Consider the following 24240-nt stretch of genomic DNA (forward strand, 5'->3'; position numbering starts at 1 on the left):
GAGGAGGAAGCAGATGTCACGGTCATGATTGTATGTACGTGGCCCCCTCATTTAGAGCATCTCCACGCTGTGTGCTGTGCCAAGTGCTTTTTATGCATTATATCAGTCTTTGCAGTACCCTCGGAGATAAAAATATATTAATACACCCATTTTGCAGATAAAGAAACTGAAGCTCAGAAAAATTAAGGAATTGGCCCAGGGTTGCACTAAGCTAGTAAGTGGTAGTGTCTGGATTCAAAGCAGTGTCTTCTTGACCCATGTTCTTAACCACTGTGTTCCTGGGAGATGCTGAAGTGACATGAACAAGAAGCGTTGGGTATAACATTGGGTATAACATTAATAACCTCATCATTAAAGGTATGGTGTCCAGAAAGTAGGAGGTGATAGGCCAGTGGGGCTTCTTACTGATCAGAGAGCCACATGGGTTGTTTGTGGGTCTCTTGCTTCGGAGTGATAGAAACCACTGGAAGCAGGTGCTCAGGTAGGGAAGAGAAGCAAAGGGAGGGTATGGTGGGGCCGGCTCAGGGACTCCAGGCCAGGACCAGGGGAGACTGCCTGTCAGAGGAGAGACTTGGGAGGACATGCCCACCACGTTTTGTAACTGAAGAGCTCTCGTGTGGCAGAAATTTGGCTTGTCTGAGCCATCCCATAGGGCACCATACGGCCAGTTAGTGGAAAAAACAGGGTGCTAAAATCTACTTGTTAGAGCCATCAGAAGATGAAATGGGCATTTTGGGGAAATAGTAAGATTCCCCATAACTGAAAATAGTTAAGCGCAGCTAGGATTAGTTTTTCCCAAACCTGGCTGCCTAGCATTCTCAGCTGGGGAGTGTTTTACGATTCAGATTTCCCGGGCTCTACCTCTCACAATTCTGCTTCTGAATGTCTGGGGTGGGGCCCGGGGATCAGGGTTTTTATAAAACTCTCCCCAGGGGCTTCTGGTGCAGCCAGTCCCTAGATGGTAGCGGAGCACCATAGGATGGAGTTGTTACTTCCACGGACTGTGGTGTGGTGGTGTTTCCAAAGTACGGTGTGTCGGCAGGGCTGACAATTACACATGGAATGATTTCAGGTGCATTTGTTTTAATGCGTGTACATATATATGGACATGATGCTTAGAACTACTTGGACTTAAGTTTATTTTAAAAATTACAAAATTTTGTTTTATTTTACTTTTTATTTTTTTAAATTATAAACTTTTATAAAAATAATGTTGATGGGATTCACAGGTACAGATAAACAGGAGGGTTGTATGCAAATAAAATCTTCTTTCACCCTGATGCCAGTGGGGGTAGGGGTAGGAATGTGGGTGGACTGGGTGACTTTAACCCTTTTAGGTGCTTGGGGTTTGTTGGTTAGTTCCAGGAGGCTCTGTAGAGGTAGGAGGAAAATTGCAATCATTTGTCCGGACTGTGGTCTTCCAACAGTCCAGCCCTCGGAAAATTGGAAGTCCTCCTGCCCCCAGTTCTGGAGATCCACTTCTCCTCTCCCCATTCTTTTTTTTTTTTTTTTTAAAGATTTTATTTATTTATTTGACAGAGATAGAGACAGCCAGCGAGAGAGGGAACACAGGCAGGGGGAGTGGGAGAGGAAGAAGCAGGCTCATAGCAGAGGAGCCTGATGTGGAGCTCGATCCCATAACGCCAAGATCACGCCCTGAGCCGAAGGCAGACGCTTACCCGCTGTGCCACCCAGGCGCCCCTCCCCTCCCCATTCTTAATGGCTCCTGTGAAGTCTGTGATACTGGGCAGGGGGCCTCACCCACATTGTCCCTGAAGATGCAGTTAAGACAGGATAGGGCCAGCACACAGGGCACGCGGTACCATGTTTGTTCTTCCTCTTACTTCCCTTCTTTACTCTCAGAAAAAAGCAGCGGGAGAGTGTGTGATGGGGAGGGGGCCGGGGTTGAGGTGTCGGCTCAGGAGAGGGAGGAATCGGTGGCCCGTACCTGGCATGTTTCTCTCTCCTGAGCCTGCAGGGCCCAGACCTGGCTACGGAGGGTGTGGGCACTGGGGTGGGGGTGCTGCAGAAGCACTTTGGGGTTGCAAACCAACTGGGGTCCTCAAGGAGACAGTGGGCCCTGGAGCCCCCACTGGGCTGGCTGCAGACCCCAGGCCATCTCTTACCAACTCTGGGAGTTGCGTTGGAACATTCACTCAGTGTGAAAATAAGTCACCAACATCGTGCACATAAGAGTTATGGTCTGGTGTCCTGCTCTCAGGGACTTCTGGCTCTTCTTAGGGCATCCAGGATCGTGGTGGGGACTTTTGGGCAGCTCTCGTGGTTTTGGTCGAGGGGACTGCTTCAGGTCTGGGTGCTTGGGGGTGAAGGTGGATGTCACTGACACTCTGAGAACTTATTCCCTCTGCCATTCATGGTCTTTATGGATTGGAACGACCCGAATACCGATAGCTAGTCAATGGGAGGCATCTTAGGTGGCCTGGTGGATCGATGTCCTGGGCCAGATGCCCACTTGGCCTTCCCAAAGTCAGGCCTCAAGAATTGTCAAGGTTGCTGGGTCAGAATCCAGCTTCGCCCTGAGAATGTAACTTTGGGGCTCCTGCCCGCCCCTTCCCAGAGACCTGCCTGGGTGGCACCTTGGTGCCTCTCCTCAGGTCTGTTGTCACTTCTGGGAAGTACAAGGGTTTGTGGGTTTTTTAAATTTTTTCCCCCTTTTATAAGCCAAGGAAGTGTCCTGGCTCCTAGACTCTGCACCGTGGTGGGGGGGAGGGGGAAGGAGAGGGAGAGGGAGGGGAAAAAAAGATTTCCACCTTATTGTTCAGCAGCTGGAAAATTGTTGTCATCTGTTCTGCCTTTCATTTGCTGAGAATGGAAAAAAAATGTGGAAAAATTTGGGGAAATAAATCTCAGTACCCTCATAGGAACTCTGGCCCTTCCCTCTTTCCTGCTAGCATCCCGGCCGCTCGGCTTCCAGGCCTTTTCTTCCCACTTTGCTGGGCACCGGAGCTGGGATGAGTTTGGGACTGGGGCTGGGCTGGGCCGTCGCAGTCGCTGGGCTGGCCGCTGCTGCTCGCTTCGTGCGGAGGGCTTGGGAAGCCACTGTGATGTCATTCAAGAACTGCATAGCTACAGGATGATAAGTGAAGCCCTGGGGACCCAGCTGGCTGAAATTACAGACAGAGTTTTATCCCACTGGCTTCCTACAAGCCAGAGCGAGGCCGAGCTGGCCGAGAGGGGGAGAGCGAGGGCGCGGGCAGAGGGAGGGGTGGTGCGTGTGGACCGGGCAGGCAGGCGGCACTGGCTCCTCCCACCCCTGACAGTCTGAGTGAGCCCGAGCAGGACACAGACAGCCTTGGGGCTGCAGCCATGGAGGAATTATTTGAAACTTGAGGCACAAGGAGCAGAGATCAAATCAGAGCAGTTATTTCCCCTCCCCTGTCTGCCTCTCCGTGCAGAGGGTAAGTGTCTGCTGGGCATTTGTGAGGGGTCCTGGGTGGCTCTCTGTGGGCCCTGGGGCTGGGGGAACTTCTGGGCTCGTGCACCAGGATCTGCCGTGGACCTGGACCCGGGAAGCGCGTGGGGGGTTGCGTGGGGCCGTGGCCCGTGGCACTGCCTTGGGAGGTGCATGTGGGGGACCTGGCTGCCTCCCTCCCGAACTCGCTGTCCTGGGACTCGGAAGAGCCGCTGCTTCAGGTCGGAGGGGTGGTGAGTTGGTGGGGGGCAGTGTGTCTGAGCTGGCCTCGCTCTTTGGGAGTGATGGTTCACGGAAGATGAGGATGAGGTGGTGGGTGGAGGGAATTTGGTGGCAGCATGGCGAGCCCCTCAGACACTCCTGGTGGGACGTGTCTTCAGGACACCCCCCCTCCCCTTCTGTGGTCTGAGCTCTGTCGCACCCCCAGTGCTGACCATTACCCTGCTGGCCACCCGCGAGCTCCCATTCCTGGCTTTCCCCCAACTCCGTCAGGGCTTGGAGTGGCTCGGCCGTCCTCTTGGCCAGGGGTCCCCGAGTGTCAGGCAGGCGCCCTGGCCTGGCAGAGAAGGGCTTCGGTTCTTGTGGGCTCAGGTGCTATTTTTACTGTCCCGAGTGCCTGTGATATCTGGTGCCCGGATAGGCTGCGGGCAGGGAGTGGGAGTGCCAGGCTCTGCTTATAGTGCCTGGCGTGGGAGCTGAAGGCCAGGCTGGAGTCAGGAGGCTGGCCTTGCAAGTTCACATTTGCCCCACAGGCATGGGCCGTCCTGTGACCTGAGCAGGTCACTCCAGGCCCTGGTCCCTCGGGTCTGAAATAAAGGTCAGGATTGACTTTTCCGTCCCTTCTCCTGCTCTCTGGAGGAATTCAAGTGAGATGGTATCTGTGAAAGTACCGTGGGTCCTTCCTGAGGAAGGCCTGGGGACACATCTGTCATCATCACTTGATGAAGCCCCGTGTATTATGTTGGGAGGCTGTTGGTCTGCAGCCATGGTTGGAGTCCCCGCCCCCCCTGCCCTCCCCAGACTCCGGCCATCTTCACCTTGAGGGCCATTAGGAGAAAGAGCAGTGAACTTCCCTGTGCTGGGTGACCTTGGTGAGGGGATCCGGGCCTGCGGAGTGTCCCTGTCCTCCTGTAAAATGAGGGGTGGACAGTGGATTAACTGATCCCCTGAGACCCTTCCGCTAAAATCCCCCTGGCATTTAGAAACCTCTCTTGGCTCCGCTGACTTCCCGGAGCAGCAGGAGAGAGGAGTGGCCCGTGGGAGGGGCTCTACTTCCCATTTCTGTTTGAATGCTGACTTTCTCCATCCTCCAGGCCCACGTGCTGACATTCAACCAGGGCTCCATTTGAACATTGGGCCTTCTCTCTTTCTTGCCATAGCAGAATGATGGAGGTGGCCACCCCTCCCCCCAGGTCCACAGAGGCAGGTTTATGGGGGACTCTAGTGAGGTCACTTGTATGGGGCACAGAGCCACCTGTGAAAAGACTGACAGCAACCTTGAGAAGAACCTTATTTCTCTTTTGTCCAGTCTCTGAGAAGCCAGCGGGTTCCCCGTGAGTGCTATTAAGCAGGAGGACAGACAGGTGTCTGTTTGTCACGCCTGGACTCATCTGTCTCTGCCCGCAGGGCCTGAGGCCCTGTGCCCATCAGCCAACAGCTCCCAGTGTGAACCTAAGTCTCTTGGGCTGCACCTGTTGCCTGCTCTCTGCCATCCCAGAGGCCGTGTCGCCTTTGTGTGCTTCCCCTTCAGAGACTTGGGGACTGCCCTTCCACCCTAATTCTGCTGACCTTCAGAGTCCCTGACGAAGCCCATTCCCACTGGGAGACGTTCCAGAGCTCTCTGCAGCTGTGAGGAACAAAGGGCTGCCTTAGTCCCCGGCTGCCTATGGGATGGGAGGTCGGCACGGTGGAGGCTAAGACAGTGACAGAGATCCCTGCCACTGTTGCCACGGTGTCTCTAGAGGACTCCAGGTCGTTCCTGAGCCATGGGGCTGAGGTTCTGCACACCCCTGTCCATCCCCATCCCCTCCTCACACTCCCCTCCCCCGGGCAGATTGCAACAAAGTGGGATCCTCTGGGCTGGACCCCAACTCCGCTCCTCCAGCTGGAAGATTTTCCTTTTCTGTGTGTTCTCCTGTTTCTCTTGGATGGGCCCTGGCATTCTTCGTGGGATCCCAGGCGACAGAGAGGGCTCCCCAGAGACCACACCCTAGATGCAACACCTTAGATGCATACATCGGAATTTAAGATCCATAGGTGGACCTTGAGGTGTGCATTCACCCCTGCAATTATGTGCACGATTTGTGTTTGTGCAATTTGGGGGCAGTTAGTCTGGGCTTTCATCAGCGATCCCAAAGGGTCCTTGGTCCAGGAAAGTTAATGTCCACTGGCCTGGAGTATGGCTGGGGAGTCCTCTGAGGGACACCCTGGGGCAGGCTCTGGCTCAGGACCTCCACTGTGCCCAGCCTGGGGGACCAGCTATGTGGAATCCTCCTCTCTCATGATATTTTGGCTGCAGGGCCTCTCTTTTCTCTTTTCTTGGGGAGAAGCTTGGGTCCACCTTGAATCTCTGATTTTTCACGTCTCTGGACGGCAGTGGAGGAAGAGTGCCTCAGTGGCTGACAGGAGTCTGTGTAACTTCTCGGACTATTTAATGGAATGCAAGAAGCATTTACGAAACGCGGAGTGCGTGCCAGACGCTGCATTCTGCAGAGTGCCCTATAAGCCACGCAGGTGATGCATTAAGCTCCAAGAGGCACTGTTCACATAGACCGTACTGTGAAGGGTACCGTCTGGGAACCAGGCACTGGGTGGAGGGGAGTAAGGGGAACAAAGGCTTTTTCTCCAGGAGCCCTCAGCTTGGTCGGAGGACAAACATGGACAGCAGTGATGACCAGCTAGGGGGTAATTTGTGTTACAGGAGTTGTCTGCCCAGGGCAACAGGAACACAGAAGAGGTTAAGGTCAGTCTGAGGGCTGTGAAAAGGGTTAGGTTGAGGGATGCTTCCCAGAGAAGTTCAGGCTGAACCTAAAGGAGGAGAAAGAGGTTTTCCAGGGAGCTTGGGAGTTGTGGGGGAAGAAACATGGAGAAGGATCTTTCAGGAGAGGGAACAGCATGTGGGAGGCCCAGAGTAGGAAAGAGCATAGGAATAGTAAGAGGAGTGAAGAGTGTTGGGGGTATTGGGGGCAGTGAAGGTGAGGCTTCAAAAGGCGAGCAGGGGCCAGATGATAAGAGGTATGGCATGCCCAGCAGTGGAGGGGGGCATTGGGCTTTACTGGGTGGATGATGGGAGCTGTTAAAACATGCCAAACAGAATGGAGAGAGGAGAACACAGAGTGCCCGGGTGTGCCAGGCCTAGCGTCAGGTACTTAGCTCCTGAGTCCTACCACTCAGCAAACCTGCAGGTGAGCACTGGAATCTTCACTCACCAGCCTTGGAGGCCAGGCTCTGTGTGGTTAAGTAGTTGAAGCAAGCTGACGTGCCCTTGAGATGGGGACCAACCTTCTGGGTAATAGTTGTATCTGACACAATGGTGGGGTTGAAGGGGCGCTTCTCCTGTCTTCTCTCCAGAACCACATCCCTGGGGCCTTCCTGGTACCCAGCCCCGTTCTCTGGCTCCCACATGCTGCCGCTCAGTAGCCCTGATCCTAGCCCTGGCCTGGCTCCCTCCACGGCGGAGGGAGAATCTGTGATAAAAGGTTCACATGTCCAGACCTTGCTTTCTTGGCTGCTTCTTGGCCAAGCCTCAGCCTTTGTCAAAGCTCACCTACTTCCTAGACGCACGCGCATGGCCTTCGATGCCCCACTCCCTATTTAAGGAGCTGAGATTCCCTTTGGGTTTGCCGGGGCCCGGGTCTGCCTCTAAACTGCCCTTGTCCAGGGTGGGCACGAGGCCTCTTCCTGTTGGCACTCTTGGATTTTCCTCCACATTGGTTGCTCATCACAGCTCTGGGTAATATATTTTAATGAATGCTATTCTGTAGGACGTGGATCCAAATGACTTTTTTTTTTTTTAAAGATTTTTATTTCTTTATTTGACAGAGAGAGAGGGAGTGAGAGAGGGAACACAAGCAGGGGGAGTGGGAGAGGGAGAAGCAGGGTTCCTGCTGAGCAGGGAGCCTGAGGCGGGGCTCAATCCCAGAACGCTGGGATCATGACCTGAGCCGAAGGCAGATGCTTAATGACTGAGCCACCCAGTTGCCCCCAAAGGACTTTTTTTTTTTAATCAGGAAGGGCCGCATCCTGAAAACCTTAATAAATCATTCACTATTCAAAACAGGCCTGCTGGTTGGACGAGGACGGATCGCTCCTTGCTCACTCATCGCCAAAGGCAACTTCTTTCTTGGAGTCAACCAGTCTGGCACCTTTTATTCTTCATGGTCGGGCCATCTGTCCTGACCTCTAAATAAGCGAGATGTCCCCACTAGACCTGAGTAAGAGAAGTGGGGGTCCTTCATCTCAGAGTCCAAAGTGCTGACCACTGGGTCAGGCTTTCTCAAGATGTCACCCACCCACATGAGCTCCAGAGCCTTGGGAGAATTAAGATACTGCTTTTTGGCCTCGCGCCAGACCTATGAGTGAAAATCTTTGGGGGTGGGACCCCAGCATCTACATTTTTAACAATCCCTGGAGGAGATTCTTATGAACATCAGAATTGGAAAACAGCCGCCCCAAACCTGTGTCACCTTTGCATCCCATGGTTCTTGCATTCTCTCTGCAGTGAACAGGATGCCCGTATTGCTCCTCCCCTGCATGCTGGCCCGTACTGTGCTGCTAGCACCAAGCACACCTCCGCGGCTTGCTGGAGGGAGCCTAGGGAGTAGGGCCACGTCCAAGTCAGCTGGGGATTTTCCTCCAAGCTTTCCAAAAGCATGACTCGCACATCTGGATTAAGGCCGCCGTGGAAGAAGGGCCTCTTGGTGCAACCGAGCGCAGTATGGAGGGTGGGGCGGGGGCTTGGAGCAGCTGCCGGGGAGAGCCAGGGGACATATTCAGACAAAGCAAGTGGGGCCTTGAAGGGACTGTGGGCTTCTTGACTTCTCTAGAGAAGCGGCCAGGGAGACGGCCCACGAGACCGGACGTTTCGGCTGGCCTGCCTGTGGGGCTGGGACCTCCCCACTCTGGGCCGCTTGCAACCTGCGTTGCCCCTGCCGTCCGTCCTTCTGCTCCATTGTCACCTGTGCCGGTACCCACGGCCCCGAGCTGGCAGGTTCCTCCTCTGTCCCCTGCTCCCTGCCACTGGGTGTCCAGTGCCCTCTCACCCAAGAGGATTTGCCTGAGCTGGCCGTGGCTCAGCTGGGACTGAGTTGGCTCTCATGACCCCTGGGCTTGAAAGCCTCGAAGCCATCTTCCCCCACCCTCTCCTCTGGCTCTCTGTTTCCCTCCTCCTCCTTGCTCTGCCCGCCTCTCTCTTTTGCCCTTCCTGCCTTAATAGATTGAAACCAACATTGTGTTCCGGCTTCTTGTGGTCCCGCTAAGTAGCACTTAATGTGGCTGCAGTGGCCGGGCTGAAGGGAAGGACGAGCATGTGTATACTGGTGTGGGGGGCTAGGGGCGCTCCATCTCCATCGGGAGGAACAGGGGTACCTGCCGTGCTGGGTTCATGCCAACACACCGAGCTTTCAGCAGAGTCCTCCCGGGGGCTAGACAGACCCGACATGGGCCTGGGTATCCTCACGGCCTCCCCTTGATGGGAAAAGGAAGACCAGTGTCTGGCAGGACAGCCCGGAGCGTGGGGCCAGCCCTTGGCGGTCCGAAGCAGCCGGCTCCTTCTTGGAGGACAGCAGTAGACATTTCCATTTGTATTGTGCGAAAAAGATTTAGTTAAACAATCTACACTTCTTTGATTTTCTTACTCAGCCTCGGTGGCCTGGTAGTTACTGTTCCTGATGTTGCTGCAAACAGTGGTCCACGCGGGGGTAAATTACATGGCAGAATAAGTTTAATATTGACGATGTCAGAATCAATGAAGGGGCCACAAGGGGCAAGATATCAGGTACTGGTAATTGGTGTGAATTCTTCCTCCCTGCCTCCCTCAGGGGATGCTTTCCTAGCTCTCTTGCCAAAAGCTCTTCTTTTGTGAACCCAAGTGAGATGCGGGAGTGGGTCTACTTTCTCCCTGAAGTAAGAAATTCTTTTCGGTTTACGCAAGTCTGTACCCAGTGGTCCTCATGGCCCCTAAGTGTAAATGCGGAGCCTATTGGACACTCCCTTCTTTGCTTTGCTGTTCCCCCCACTTCCCAGACCACATGAGCATGAACTTGGGAGATTAGGGGGAGCAGGGGATGGAGAAGCTCCCTGGCCTCACAGTGTGAGCTTCGGAGTGGGGCCAGCCGCTTTCCAGGCACAGTGGGAAGGAAGGACAGCTCCTCAGCCTCCCACTGACTGGCCGAAGGGGCCCACCCTCGTGGGAACCACCCCCAGAAATCTGAGTGGAGGAGAGCTCTTGTCTTCAACGCTTTCCCCCTATGGAAGCTGTCAGCTGGGGTCTCTTTTTTTTTGTGTGTAACAAGGAGCCCAGTTCTTTGGAAGGACATGGCATGAGGGACAGCCTCTCTCCTTCAGAAGCTTCGACACCTTTAGAGGCAATGACAGGCCAGGTGGAAGAGACAGCCATGCTTGCAGCTGCCTCTTCGCAGCCATTGAGGGCCCCAGCACAAGGAACCGATTGCTGGGGATTCAGGCCTATCTCCGATTCAGACCAGCCCCATCCCTGGGAGCCTGGGGCTGCGGCCACACTCTGGCCCAATATCACTTGGGGCATGCTGCTGGCCAAGGTCCCAAAGCCCCAGGGAAGACTGGGGACAGAGCGATGGTTCTGGAGAGTTCAGTGAATGTGCAGAGCATCCAGCCCCCAGGGGGTGTGTGTGGATGATGCCTCACTGGGCATCGCCGGCTAGCTCCCGGGACGTCATTCGGGCGGCCTGTGGTTTGTGTGTGTGTGTTGATCACGACGTTCCCATTTGTGGTTGTCTGATCACTCGTTTTTGGCTGCGGGCTTCTGTATGAGTGTTTATTTTTAGAGGCTGCCACTTCTGGCCTGAGGGCTCATCCTTGGGCATGGTAGGAACTTGTATTTTCTGAAATGATTGTGGCTTTAGATTTAAGTATTTATTTTGGGGTATTGCTGCCTTTTATGTGTTTAATTTACGTGTGTGTGTGTGTGTGTGTGTGTGTGTGTGATACAGAGAGACAGTGTGAAATAATAAAAATTGAATGGTTTTTGAAGTTCTGATTTTAAATTAGTTTTGCTTTTAATTTAGTTTAATTTTAATTAAATCTTAAATTAGTTCCGATTTTAAATCCCAGCTTTACCAGATACTGTGTATCTGCAGATAAATGGCTTCACTTCTGTGAACCTCACTTTCTCCCATTCTTAAAGTAGACATAATACTCCCTGACTCATGGGATTAGAAATAAAGTGTGTGTAAAGTGCCTTGCAAGGTGTCTGGCACCTCGGGGTCCCCTGTCTAGTGCACCCTGGGAGGGCACCAGGGTGTTTGACTTGGGTGATATTAGCTGGCGTGTGTGTCTCCGGACGTCTTTGTGTCTGGTTTTCGTGTGTGTGAATGGTGTCTGTGTGTGACTCTTGGTGTCTGGCTGGAGTTTGTGCAGTATTTGGGAGGGGGCTTTCTCTTCTTGCCAACTGGGGGCCTGCCTTGGAGTGAAGAGGGGAAGGTCTGCGTGTGTGTGTGTGTGTGTGTGTGTGTGTGTGTTGGGGCTGGGGCTGGAAGCTGGGCTGTTGACTGTACAGGGTGTGAAATCACTTGAGTCCCTCTGGGTGGGGAAGTTCTTCGTTCCTGAGTCAGCCCTCTGGCCCTGAGCCACCCAGCGCTCACTCTNTCCAGAGAAAGTATTGCTCATGGGGTCCCCAGACAAAATGACACAGGGGACACCCCTCCCTGATGAGAACATCTACTTTTGTGTCTTGGATCCCTAAGATGCTTCCCCTGCCCCCCTGATCTCTGGATCCTCTTTCCAGAATCCTACAAGCCCAACATTCCGAGAGAAAGCACATCCCCTCGACACGGGGACTGCTGGCTTTGCTGAACCCCATCTTGACCCAGTACTTCCAGGTCCTTGGAAGCTGGTGAAATGCCAGGGCCAGGCTTTGGACTGGGGCATCTTGCTCCCAGCCCCCCCACCGCCACTTAGGCTTCACTGCCTGGCCCTGAAGCTGGGTGTTCAGGCCCAAAAGCCTGGGCTAGGCGTCCTTTCGTCCTCCTCCCCCACCTCCCTGACCTCAGCTCTGTCTTGAGTGGTGCGAGGAGATTTTAGGATCCAGGGAATGGAAGCTCTTCCCTCCCTTCCTCTGGGAGCAGAGAGGGAGTCCTAGCCTCCACTGACATCAGCCGTCTGTTGTTTGCCCTCCGGCTGTCTTGCAGAGGTGGTGGGACACACTCAGGGACCTCTGGACGGGAGCCTGTATGCCAAGGTGAAGAAGAAGGACTCCCTGCACGGCAGCACTGGGGCCGTGAACGCCGCACGGCCTGCCCTGTCGGCCACCCCCAACCACGTGGAGCACACCCTCTCCGTGAGCAGTGACTCAGGCAACTCCACAGCCTCCACCAAGACAGATAAGACCGATGAACCTGTCCCTGCCGCCTCCTGCGCCCCTGCTGCCCTGAGTCCCGAGGAGAAGCGCGAGCTGGACCGCCTGCTCAGTGGCTTCGGTGTGGAGAGAGAGAAGCAAGGGCCCATGTACCACGCCCAGCATCTCCGGTCCCGCCCAGCGGGGGGCCCGGCCGTGCCCTCCTCTGGCCGCCACGTCGTCCCAGCCCAGGTTCACGTCAACGGCGGGGCCTTGGCATCTGAGCGGGAGACGGACATTCTGGATGATGAGTTGCCCAACCAGGATGGACACAGCGTGGGCAGCATGGGCACACTGTCGTCCCTGGACGGGGTCACCAACACCAGTGAGGGGGGCTACCCCGAGGCCCTGTCCTCACTGACCAACGGTCTGGACAAGACCTACCCCGTGGAACCGATGGTCAACGGCGGGGGCTACCCCTATGAGTCCGCTGGCCGGGCGGTGCCTGCCCACGCCAGCCACGCGGCCCCCATGCGGCCCTCCTACTCCGCACAGGAGGGTTTGGCCGGCTACCCGCGGGAGGGGCCCCACCCAGCCTGGCCGCAGCCAGTGACCACCTCCCACTACGGCCTTGACCCCAGCGGTATGTTCCGCTCCCAGTCCTTTCCGGAGAGCGAGCCCCAGCTGCCCCCTGCTCCAGCCCGTGGGGGCAGTAGCCGGGAGGCTGTGCAGAGGGGGCTGAACTCCTGGCAGCAGCAGCAGCAGCAGCAGCCCCGTCCGCCGCCTCGCCAACAGGAGAGAGCCCACCTGGAGAGTCTCGGGCCCAGCAGGCCCAGCCCCCAGCCGCTGGCAGAGACCCCGACCCCAGGGCTCCCTGAGTTCCCAAGGGCGGCCTCCCAGCAGGAGATTGAGCAGTCCATCGAAGCACTCAACATGCTGATGCTGGATTTGGAGCCGGCTGCAGCCGCCGCCCCCCTGCACAAGTCCCAGAGTGTCCCGGGGGCCTGGCCGGGGGCTTCCCCGCTGTCCTCCCAGCCTCCCTCTGGCTCCTCCTGCCAGCCCCATCCACTGACCCAGTCCAGGTCTGGCTACATCCCCAGTGGGCATTCCTTGGGAACCCCTGAGCCGGCCCCGCGGGCCTCTCTGGCCCTGGAGTCCTTCCCTTCTGGCAGGCCTTACTCACCTTATGATTATCAGTCCTGTCCACCTGGGTCCAGCCAGAGTTTCCGTCCAAAGAGCCCAGCCTCCTCCTCCTCGCCTGCCTTCCTTCCAACTACTCATAGCCCTCCAGGGCCTCAGCAGCCCCCAGCCTCTCTCCCGGGCCTCACTGCTCAGCCTCAGCTCCCACCGAAGGAGGCCGCTTCAGACCCATCCCGCACTCCAGAGGAAGAGCCGCTGAACCTGGAGGGGCTGGTGGCCCACCGGGTAGCAGGTAAGAGCCTCAGGGACCATCAGTCCTGGGAATCCCCTCCTGCTCCCTCCATTGGTTGTTCTCTTGGGGGAGGCCCAGGGGTAGCCATCACCCCTTGGCAAGTGCTGCTTTGACCTGGGGAAGACGCTATCAGGAGCCCACACGCCAGCCACCCTCCCCTGTATTCACTGTCTGTTAGGCTGTCAGGCAGGCATTGACATTCAAAGATCAATGTCTTTCGGTTCATTCCTTCAAGGAGCTTATGGTATAGTGAAGGGACAGGTACACAGGAGTGTAAGGTGTGCTATGACAGGGGTGGGGACCAAAGCCCCAGAGTTGGAGGGAGAGCAAGGCTTACTACCTAGGGCAATCAGGGAAGGCTTCCTGGAAGTGGTGGCTTTGGGGGCTGGAGTACAAATTTTTCTAGGCAGAGAGAAGATGTTCTCTGCCACTGCCTGCAGTCCTCAGACTCCAGTTCCTAGGGGAAGGTGTGGAGAAGGCTGGAGGGAGGCTTCTGTAGACTCAGGTTCCCCCTTGGGCCGTTCCAGAGGCATAATAGAGAAGAGAGTGTGTCCTTAAGGCCAGGGCTCTACCTGAGTGTTCAACCCTGGTGGGTCCCCTCCGGGTATGTCTCATTTTGGTGGGGAGGCCAAGGTTCCCCTGGTTGTTCAACTGTCCTGTTAGTCTTTGCTTTCCGACCTGTGCTGTGTGAGAAACAAGCACTGAGAAACAAAGCCTCATTTCCTATCAGAGTGGGCTTATGTTTCTGGAGGGAGGAGAGGGAATGGGGCGACCACAGAGCTTACTGGGGAGATCAAGGCAAGAAATGGCAGAGTGTGCAGGGCCATGTTGGGAGGAACAGGAAGGGCTCCCTTCCTTCTTATTGGCTGAAGCCTGTGACAGTTCCATGGGGGCAGCCACACTGGGTGGGAAATCCTGTGGGTTTGTTTAACTGTGGAGATGAAGCCAGGTGCAGGGTTGAACTACAGACTGGGGCTAGGGGACCTTGTGCCAAGCGCCTCAGCTGTGGGGTGGTGGGAGCTCAGGGATGAGAAGAGGAGCCTGGGCAGCTGACCCTGCCCTCTCCCCCCTCCCTAAATGTAGGGGAAGCTGAGTCACCATACCAGCTGTAGGGAGAGAGGGAGACCTGTCCTTGGGGATGGAGGGTGGGTTTGGGGAAGCAGCTGAGGGCAGGCCAGCTGGCTATTGGGCTGGGTCCAGGACCTGGGTGTGGGGGCAGGGATGCCCTGCTGTCCTTCAGAGCAGAGCAGGGTCCCTACTTCCACTCTCAGTAACTTCAGATTGGCCACGATGGAAGTATTTATGCTATGGAAATTGGCCGTCCGGGTTTCACCTCGCCTGGAGAGCTGGTCTAGGAGCACATCATTGCTTTTAGCTGAGAGTCAAAACACAGGATAAGTAGCTCTATAACTCTAGAGGTGAAAAGCTTTGTGCTGTGGTCCACGTGGGGCTGCCATCCTCTGCTTTTTCCTTCCTCTGGGCTCCTGAAAGAAGGACCCCTGGCTTCTTTGTCGGAGATTTTGTTAAAGGGAGAGGAATGGGTCCCTCTTAATATTTTACAGAGTTGAGGTGACCTGAGGAACGGTGACACTCTAACCTAACGATGTGCAGATTCTCTGGGGAAGCTGAGGGGGTTTCCTCTCCCCAACCAGGAAACCCTCTGTATAGCTCTCCTGGAGCTTTCTCTAAAGGAAGCCATACCTTAATGGCTCCAGAACGATGCCCATCTTGGAGTGCATCTCCCCTCAGCCTTTTCTCTCCTACCAGCTTCTGAAGTTTTGACTGTCAGCCTCCATATCCTTAGCTGCTCAGGCTTCGGCCGCCAAGGAGTCACAGGGAGGGAGGGATGTTGGTACAATGTCTCTACCCCCAACCCTGCTATCATCTTCTCTGCCAACTGTGAGTGACTCAGTCAGGAGAAGGGATGCGATGTATAGAGGGGACAGATGTATTTGGTCCCCAGGGCTAGAAAGGGGCCTCTTTGGTCCACGCCCTGTCATGAAAGTGTTTCTTATGTCAGCAGGTCCTGTTTGCACAACTTCCTCAGTAGCCCTGTAGAATGTCTGCAGTGCTTGTGTAGGTAAAGGTGCCAAGGCAGGATCATTGTGTACAACAGTCTGGGAGTCAGGGAATAGGCCAGTACCACTTCCTCCTGCTTCTTCTATGTTCTTCTGCAAGAAGCTAGAACATAAGCTTCAGCACGAGTAACCCAGGAAGTTCAGATCTGAGGGAGAGCCTCTTCATGGCCATGAATCTGATCTGGTTTCTGCTGGCTTTTCTCTCGCAGGTTTGCCTTTTCTTCTTTGTCTCAAAACCTTCTCCGTACCTCAATATTATATCCCTGGCTCATTCCATTTTGATCCAACAACTCCTTATGTCCTATTTCAGCTTGGATCTCAGAGAATATAGGGGTAGTTTTCTTAGCTTGATAAAGGGTAGGTACCTGGAATCTGTAGTGCACATCACACTTTCTGGTGAAACATGAGCAGCATTCCTGTTACACCAGGGACAAAATAAATATGCCTGTTATTGCCACTATCACTTAACACTGTATTGGATATCCTAGCCCATGCAATAAGACAAGAAAAAGAAATAGGAGTCAGAGTTGTTGAGTCCATGTTATCTTATGATCCAGATTCTGTGACTGGACTGATCTCAGATGTCTTTAGAGGTAGAGATTTCAATGCATGTTGGAGATCAGATGTGCATCTTATCTTTAAGGAGTCTAGAGTTTAGTAAGGGGAGAAAGAACTGGAACTTGAAAATGAAGTCATCCTAATAAGTGAGATATGTAGAAAGTTCGGTGGGAGTGAAGAAAAAGGAAAGATCAGTATCAGTGGAAGAGATTGAGGAGTGTATTGAGCGTGTGTTTTAAATAGAGCCTTGGGAGAGGGATAGGAGTTTGAAAGTGCATGGGGTCATTAGAGAGACAGGTCTTAGTGAACACAGGAAAGCATGTGTTTGAAGAATATAGTAGATTGAGAACATATAGGCTGAGAGAGAGTCAAGAAAGGTAGCCTGGGGCCTGCCTCTGGTTGGTCTTAAAATACCAGACTAATGAGCTTGAATCTTACCTAGTGGCAATGTAGGAAGTCATGGCCGTGTTTTAGTTGGGAATATGCTGTGGTCAGAGCTGTAATTTAGGAGGATGTATCTGGTGGATCTGGGCAGGAAGGATGCAAAATAGGAGAGACTTTGAGTTGGGAGATATAGTTGGTTATTAGGTAGACTGGGTTGGGGGGTTGCATTAGGGTGCTGCCCATGGAGATGAAAAAGAAGTGATGGGTGCCAAGGATACCAAGAGAGTAGAACCAATGCACTTACAAATTGATTGGATGTAGGGGGTGAAGGAGAGGAAACATCAAAGATGATGCTGAGGCTCCATGAATAGGAACAGAATGCTAGTTCCATTAACAAACCAGGAGTTAGGAGAAGTGGATTTTGTGTAAGATGAAGACATCAGTGTTGCATATGTTGAGTTTGAGGTGACACTGGAGCCTGCAAGCAGTAGAGATGTATGGGAAACAGCAAAATATCTGGAATTGGAGCTTGAAAGAGTGAAAAAAACTGTAGATTTTGGAGTCATCCTCACAAAGACGCGGGTTAAAGCTTTGGCCATGAATGGGATCTCTATGTCAGAGGGCATGGAGAGAAAAGAACTTAGGATGAAATGGCCATGAGGGGAATGGAGGGGAAGGGGGCTGAGAAGGAATGTTCAGGACAGTGAGAGAAGACAGGGACAGCGGGTCACCACAGAAGTCAAGACAGAAAAGGGTTTCCAGGACGGGGTGAGGGGGTTCACAATGTCACTGGAGAGAACATGAGGAGGAGGACTGGGAAAAATTCACTAGGCTTGCCAATTAGGTGGCCCCGGGGATTTTCAAAGACATATTTTCAGTAGAGTGGTGGTGACAGAAAGCAGACTGCAGGATTGAGGAGTGAGTGCAGAGAGGCAGTGCAGACGGGATGTCAACTATTCTTTTGAGTGGTTGTATGATAAAAGGGAAGGGCATGGTAGTAAAGAGTGTAGCAAGATATGGAGAGCCTTTTTTTTTTTTTTTGTAAATATAGGAGCCCTGAGAATGTTTCTAGAGGAGGAGGAGCAGAGGTTGAATATGGAGGGAATAGAAAGAAGAAAAAGATGGAAGAGAAAGAAGTTGCTAGAATAAGACCACTAAAGAAGGGAGAGGGATATAGGCCTAGGAGCCCAGGTGAATGATTTAGGCTCAATGAGGAGGTGAGATGTCTCCTTGTGAAGTAAGAATAAAGGATGAATACAGATACAGGTAAATATCTGTATCAAGCTGGAACCTCGAATTGAGAACCCAACTTTTACATTTCATCGTGGAAAGAGGAGATGACATCAAGGCCCATTCAGTCATTCATTTGGCATGAATTCCTAGTCTGTGTTAGTCTAGGCTCTGGAAAAATGGTGGTAAACAACAGAGGTAAAAACCCTTGCCTTCAAGGGGGAGATGGACAATAAACAAATAAGCAAATACATATATACTAGGTCAGATGGGTGGTAGGTGCCGCAGAGATAAAGTAGGAAAGCATCAGTGAGGGGTAGAGGGACCAGGGAAGCCTACCCTGGACAGAGAGGGGACATGCAGCTGGAACAGCAAGTGCAAAGGCCCTGAGGTTGGGGTGTGCCTGATGTGAGGATGTAGAGGGGCATGAAGTTGAGGAAGTGATGGGCCTGGGGGCCAGCTTGCAGGGGGCCTTGTAGGTGATTCTAAGAACTTTAGCTTCCACCCTGCATGCTGTGTGCACAGCAGTGACATCATCTGACTTGTTCCCAAAGGGTTGGTGTGGCCAGAATGGGAGGGAGACTGGTGAGGGGGCTGCTGCTATCGAGCAGAGTGGTGGCTGTGGAGATGGTGAGAAGTGCTTAGAATGTATATAGTTGGGGAGGTGGAGCCATCAAGGCTAGACGTGGGATGTGAACAAGAAAAGTCAAGGACAGCTCTAGGGTTCCTGGCCTGAGCAACTGAAGGGTGGAGTTGCTCTTTACTGAGATGGGTAAGGATGTGGGAAGAGCGGACTTGGAGNGAATGTCCGAAGTGTGATTATGGCCATGATAGATTTGAGATGCCCTCGAAACCTCCACAGGGAGAGGTTGGATCTTAGAAACGTGGGCATTCTGATACCAGTACGTGAGGTCACCAGTGTGTGATGTCATGCGAAGCGTGGCATGTGTGACAGCACCAAGGGGTGAGCACACATCCAGAAGAGGTCCCAGGGCTGAGTCCCAGAGCCTCCCACATTTGGCAGTCGGAGGCACGAAGGGGAAGTGGCCAAGAAGCTGGTGTGCATTAGCTCGTGAAGCAGAGATCTGGTGAAGGATCAGTGTTTCCCTGGGGGGGCCCTTGCGGGGTCGGGGAGTCAGCGAGGGTGGAGAGAAGGAGGGCATGGCAGGTCTTTATAGTGTATCCAGGTGGGCTCCTTTTAAGGGCTTTTGGGTGGTGCCCAGCAGCTTTGGGCCACAGTAGAAATGGAAGGGACTCCGGGGAAGTGGGTTACTAAGGTGGGGGTGAGGGAAGGATGAAGGGCAGGGGGATGCTAGCATGTTAGGGACTGTGGCCCTTGGGCTCAGGCTGGTAGGGTCACAGCTGGTTCCTGGAAGAGGCAGGTGACCTCGAGAGGAGGGAGGCCCTGGGATGGGGCCATGCTGACGGTGAGGGCAGATGACTTGTGGGGCAATAGGATTGCAATCTCCTGGGCCTGGGCTGGTACCTGCTTGCCCCATGCTGGGGTTAGAAAAGCGAGAGATGTGGCGTCCTGCGGGATGGCAAGAGGTCCACCTGCCCACTGGAGAAGCAAGACCCTGGATGCACACTCTCTTCTTGTCTGACACCCTCCCACCTCCCTCCAAGCCTATGGCCAGATCCCAGACTCAGAACACCAACTAATCTTGATTTTTCTCTTTGTTTTTGTTTTGTTTCGTCTTGTTTAATGCCTTGTCCCTTGTGTTCTCTGTGTGTCCTGTGTCCATCTGTCCCTTGTGCCGTGGGTGTGGTGCCTTCCTTGCCTGGTGTCATCCCCCCCCCCCTTCCCTTCCTGCTTGCCTCCCTCCCTGCCGGCTCCCCGGGGTGTGGATGGGAAGCATACAATGCCAAGCTGCAGGGCATGGGGCACACCGGCTTCCGGCTGCCTCCTCTCCACCGGCTCCGATCTTCCTCCCTCTCCGGTTGGTTCCCCTCCTCCCCTCCCCCCTTATAAGTCTCTGGCCCTCACTGCAGCTCTCAGCTTCTCTTTCCCTCTTTTTCATGGACCACTTCTTCCAACCTTTGCCCGCTCTCGTCCTTGTTCATTTTTTCCATCCCCCTCACCTTTCTCTCCTCCCCCTTCTATCCTCTTCTTTCCATCTCTTCCCATTCTCTTTGCCCCCTCCTCCCTTCCTTACTGCCCCCCCCACTTCTCCCTCCTCCCTCTCTCTAGACCCTCTCCCCCTCCTTTCTGCATGAGTGAGTGCTCCCACTTCTGCATGGACACAGGCCTGATGCTTTTGGCTTTGGCCTTACCTGCTAGGAACAGGGTGTGGGGTGACTAGATGAACTTTCAGGCTCCCGGTGGACACACAGGCCTTCACAGCAAGCATGCTTATGAGGGCGGGGATGGCCCAGCTCTCTGGCCCCCCTGGCCAGACCACCCAGGCTGCTGGGCCAGGGTTTCAGCAGGAGCCAGGCTGTGCTTTGCCTGGGCCACCAGGCTCACGACAAAGAGTGGCACCCTAGCACCCATTGCTCTGTCTACTCTTGAGTGCGGTACTCTCCGGGGACACGGCACCCCCTTTGACCTCATCCCATATCTCTGATCCTAGGATCCACGGCCAGGAGTCAGAAGTCCTAGCCGTGGTTCTGGCTCTGCCTGCGACCACCTCTATGACCCTGGGCAAGTCTCTTAATTACTCAGAGCTCAATTTCCTAACGTGAAAAAGGGAGAGATCATAGCCCTGCCATGTGTATTTTGCTTGGTGGCTTGACGTGACCCAATATGGTGGACCCTTCATCAAGGGTCCCATTGCTCTCCTTGAGAATGATGCCCACTAATGTCTGCCCATAGGCTGTTAGTTCTGGGGAGGGAGTTGCCTCATCATTTTCCCTGCACCTCTGAGTCCAGAAGCCCAGGTTAGGGAGAAGGCTGTGCTCAGAATTGCCCCATGCCATAGCCTTGAGCAGTTCCGGGAAAAGGCATAGGGGGTAGTGGGGATTGTTGACTCCTAATGGCAGTATCTGGTGTTTGCACAGACCCTCCTCTTCCCCGTCCATGGAAAATGGAGAGATGGCTCTAGCAGAATGTCTCCTGTCCACCTCCTCTCCCCTCCCTTCACCCTTTCTCGGCCCAGTGGTGGGGAGTGCAGTGTTCAATTGGACCTGGGGGTTTGGGGCAGTTCTGGGGTGGTGGGCCTGTCCTGAAGGGAGCTGGCATGGCTTGCCCTGGGGCTGCTAGTGTGATCGCCGTGTGGCTTTCTGGTGCCCTGGCCCAGCAGGTGGCCTCCCGGAGACCCTGGCTTTCGGAGCCCGAGGCATGCTGTCGGACACCCAGCCCTGTCGCCTAGAGCTGAGGAATCCAGGCTTTTGAAAATCGGAAGGCAGGAAAGAAGAGCTGGGTCTGTGGGGGTGGACACGGTCAGTCTGGGGGGTGTAGAGGAAGCGTGTGATGAAGCCTGACACGGGGGCATTTGTCTATGGGACTCGGGCGGTGGGCGCCCGTGCTCTGCCAAAGGGGGTGTATTGATGTGTGCTAGGGTTGCAGTCCCCACAAGTCAGTGTGTGTGTGTGTGTGTGTGTGTGTGTGTGTGTGTGTGTGTGTTAGACGAAGGGGATTCTTTGCCTCAGGTCCAGCCCACTTCAGGGGAGCCTTGGAGCCAGTGGTTCCCCCAAACACAACACCATTGTGGGGAGTGGAGTGAGGACCCCCAGGAAGTGGGGCTGTTTGGCACCCTGCTCTTCAGATCTGGTGGCGTGTGCGGAGGCCCCAGGCTGAGGTGCCTGTCATCCCCCCGGTGGCGGGGAAGGCCCAGCACCTGCAATGTGTGAGCACCCTTCACAGGACACAGAGGGCTTTTTTTTTCTTTTTAAATATTTTATTTATTTATTTGACAGAGAGAGGGGCAGGAGAGAGGGAACACAAGCAGGGGGAGTGGGAGTGAGAGAAGCAGGCTTCCTGCTGAGCAGGGAGCCTGACGCGGGGCTCGATCCCAGAACCCCAGAACGGTGGGATCATCACCTGAGCCAAAGGCAGATGCTTAACGACTAGGCCACCCAGGCACCCGGGACACAAAGGGCTTCTGAATGTTATTATTCTAAAGACCACTTCCTTGCCATGAGGGCATCCTACTCCCCACGCTCCTGGGGCTAGAAGACATTCCAGAGTCCCTCAGCCCTGTTCTTTCCACCTTTCTTTACGAGCTTCCTCCAGCCCCATGGTCTCCTGCTGGGGTAGAGGTTCTGAGGGCCACTCTGACCCACCACCATTCCTGCGGGTGAAGGCTGTGTGTGTGTGTGTGTGTGTGCACGCACACGCATGTGTCCATGTATGTGTGTGTGCACGTGCATGTGTCCGTGCATGTGTGTGTGTGCACACACGCATGTGTCCATGTACGTGTGTGTGTGTGCGCGCGTGCATGTAGGGAGTGGAGCATACAGACACAGGGGCCTCGACAGAGACAGGGAATGGGGCCAAGAGACTGAGAAAGTCCTGGGGTTGAGGGTGGTGGTGGTGGGGAGGTGGGTGGCGGGGAGTAAGCCTATTTTTACGATTGGTCAGTCTCTGGCACTCGAGGGAGGGGTGTTCTTTCTCTGACAGTGGCTGTTAGCTTGTGTCCAGCCGTCCCAGCTTGGCCGAGGAACAATAGGGCTCTCTTCCCTCCCCTGGCCGTGCCCTGTCTCCCCTCCCATAGAGAAGGACAAGAGAGAGGGAACATGGCTCTCCAGCACTCCGGGCATATCTGGGCCTGCCACAGGGGACAACAGTGAGATACTGTGTTCAAAGAATGTGAGAGGCTCTGACCGGCTACTGGTGCTGTGGGGCATGCTGCAGGGGGAGAGGCCGTCTCCGTGCGAGTGGAATGTGGGGTCTTCCCCTTCTGCAGCGCCTCGCTCTTTGGGGGTCATCCTGTCCATCCCCCTGTCTCAGGAGGTGTGATGGTTCTCAGATGGCTGACTGTGTCAGGGTCTCGCATCCTCTGCTGCTGGGAAGCCCCTCTTGAGTTGTCCCTTCTCTGGGTGGCTGCAGACTTCTGCAGCACCTGAACACAGAGGGTGCTTCTGGTCACACTGGGGAGCATTTTCTCTGTCCCTCGGGGAGATTTAGGGCCTCAAATTGAAACAGACCCACCTTTCAAGGGCAGACATCAGATCCCCAACCAGGGAAACTGGCCACCCCTTGCAAAGGCACAGGAATCTGCCAGAAAGAGGCTGCTGGGCTGGGTGAGCCGGAACTGAAGCCAGCCCTAATGCATTTCTTTTAACCTTGGGGCTGAACTTAGTTCCAAACCCCAAGAGTCTTTCCCAAATGGGCCTCCTTTGTCACAATTATTATTAGAAAATCAATGGCTATGTCTGTTTCTTTCTAATGTTTTTGCCAGGAATGAAATGCGTGGCAGGTCTGGACCGGGCTGCCCAGGCCTGGGGAGTACGGGGCTCAGTGGAGGTGGGAGAAGCGGGGCGAAGGCAGGAAGCACCCACAGGCGCTGTGTGGTGCTTGGGGCAGCTGCCTCTCTGATGGCTGGGAGCTTGGGGTGGCCGCAGCCTGGGGTCCGGGGTGTTGCTCAGCCCTGGGAGAGCCTGCCTGCGTCTTTAATCTGGGTTGGTGGTCGTAACAGACCGTTGTTAGGACTATGTGAGCTCCATTTTTCTATTCGGAAAATAAGGGCACTCTAAGAGGAGGGCTTATTTGCTTTAAGTCAAGCAGTTTGTGAGTCTGGTTCTCTGTCCCCATTCGGGGCTCTTTTCTCTTGGTGGACATAACAGGCAGGCTGCCTCTGAGTCATAGAGAGCCCAAAGTGCAGGATCGAGACCCCACCCCACCCGGGTCCCTCTGCCTCTGTAAATGCTACGCCAGTCCTGCTGCTATCCGGATGGGGCCCCCGGGTATGCGATCGGATGAGTGCATGTCTTGGAGTGACTGTGTGTGTGTGTGTGTGTGTGTGTGAGAGAGAGAGAGAGTGTGCGTCCGTCCCTAACTTGGCATTGACAGCCTGCTGTCCATGACAAGTAGGAAGGCTTCCCAGCACGTGATTTTCATGGTGGCCTTAGTGGCTGTGCCAGGCCAGAGCGGGGGGCGCATGGACCCCACTGTGGGGGCAGGTGATCAGTCTGGAGGAGAGTGATGCCTGCCCGGCTGCAGTGGCACATCCCGAAGGGCCGGTGGTGTGCACGCGTGCATGTGTCTGTGTGTGCCATGTGCCGTGTGCCGTGGGACGGTGTTCCGGACGTGTCTGCATGATGCTGGGGCGGCCAGGGTCCCACGTGCCCCGTGGTATGGCCCAGCACGTCCCCTCCCCTAACCTGCTCTTCCCCGGGGTGTGGTGAAGGCAGAGCTGAAAACGTCCTCGCACGAGATAATGAAGACAAGAAGCCTGTCCTCAGGCTGGGTCTTGGCCTCTGGGACGTGGGGACTAAGTTTTCTAGGATTCTGGAGCCAGCTCAATGAGGCAATGGGTTCCATGCCTCAGCCCAGCTGTGGGAAGACAGAGTGGGAAGGAAGGAGGGCGAGGCTAACAGCATACTTTGGCCTGTGGAGCGGAAGGGAGATACAGAAGAGCAGATGGAGCACATGACTTCAGGCCCTTTGCCTGCTATTCGACGGGGGGGGGGGGGGGGGGGGGGGGGGGGGGGG

At 54.7% G+C, this 24240-nt stretch overlaps 1 protein-coding gene across 6 annotated transcripts in view; it reads left to right on the forward strand.

The window, feature by feature from the left end:
• The window catches only part of TNS1 (tensin 1), a 204151-nt gene that overhangs the window by 145307 nt on the left and 34604 nt on the right, over positions 1 to 24240 (forward strand). For all 6 annotated transcript variants that reach the window (XM_040640876.1, XM_040640886.1, XM_040640880.1 and 3 more), the window contains one exon: positions 11818 to 13395. In XM_040640876.1, coding sequence (XP_040496810.1) covers positions 11818 to 13395 — 1578 coding nt within the window. The remainder of the gene's footprint in view (positions 1 to 11817; positions 13396 to 24240) is intronic.

The sequence above is a fragment of the Ursus maritimus genome, unplaced genomic scaffold (genome assembly GCF_017311325.1).
Source record: "Ursus maritimus isolate PB19 unplaced genomic scaffold, ASM1731132v1 scaffold_1, whole genome shotgun sequence".
NCBI lineage: Eukaryota > Metazoa > Chordata > Mammalia > Carnivora > Ursidae > Ursus > Ursus maritimus.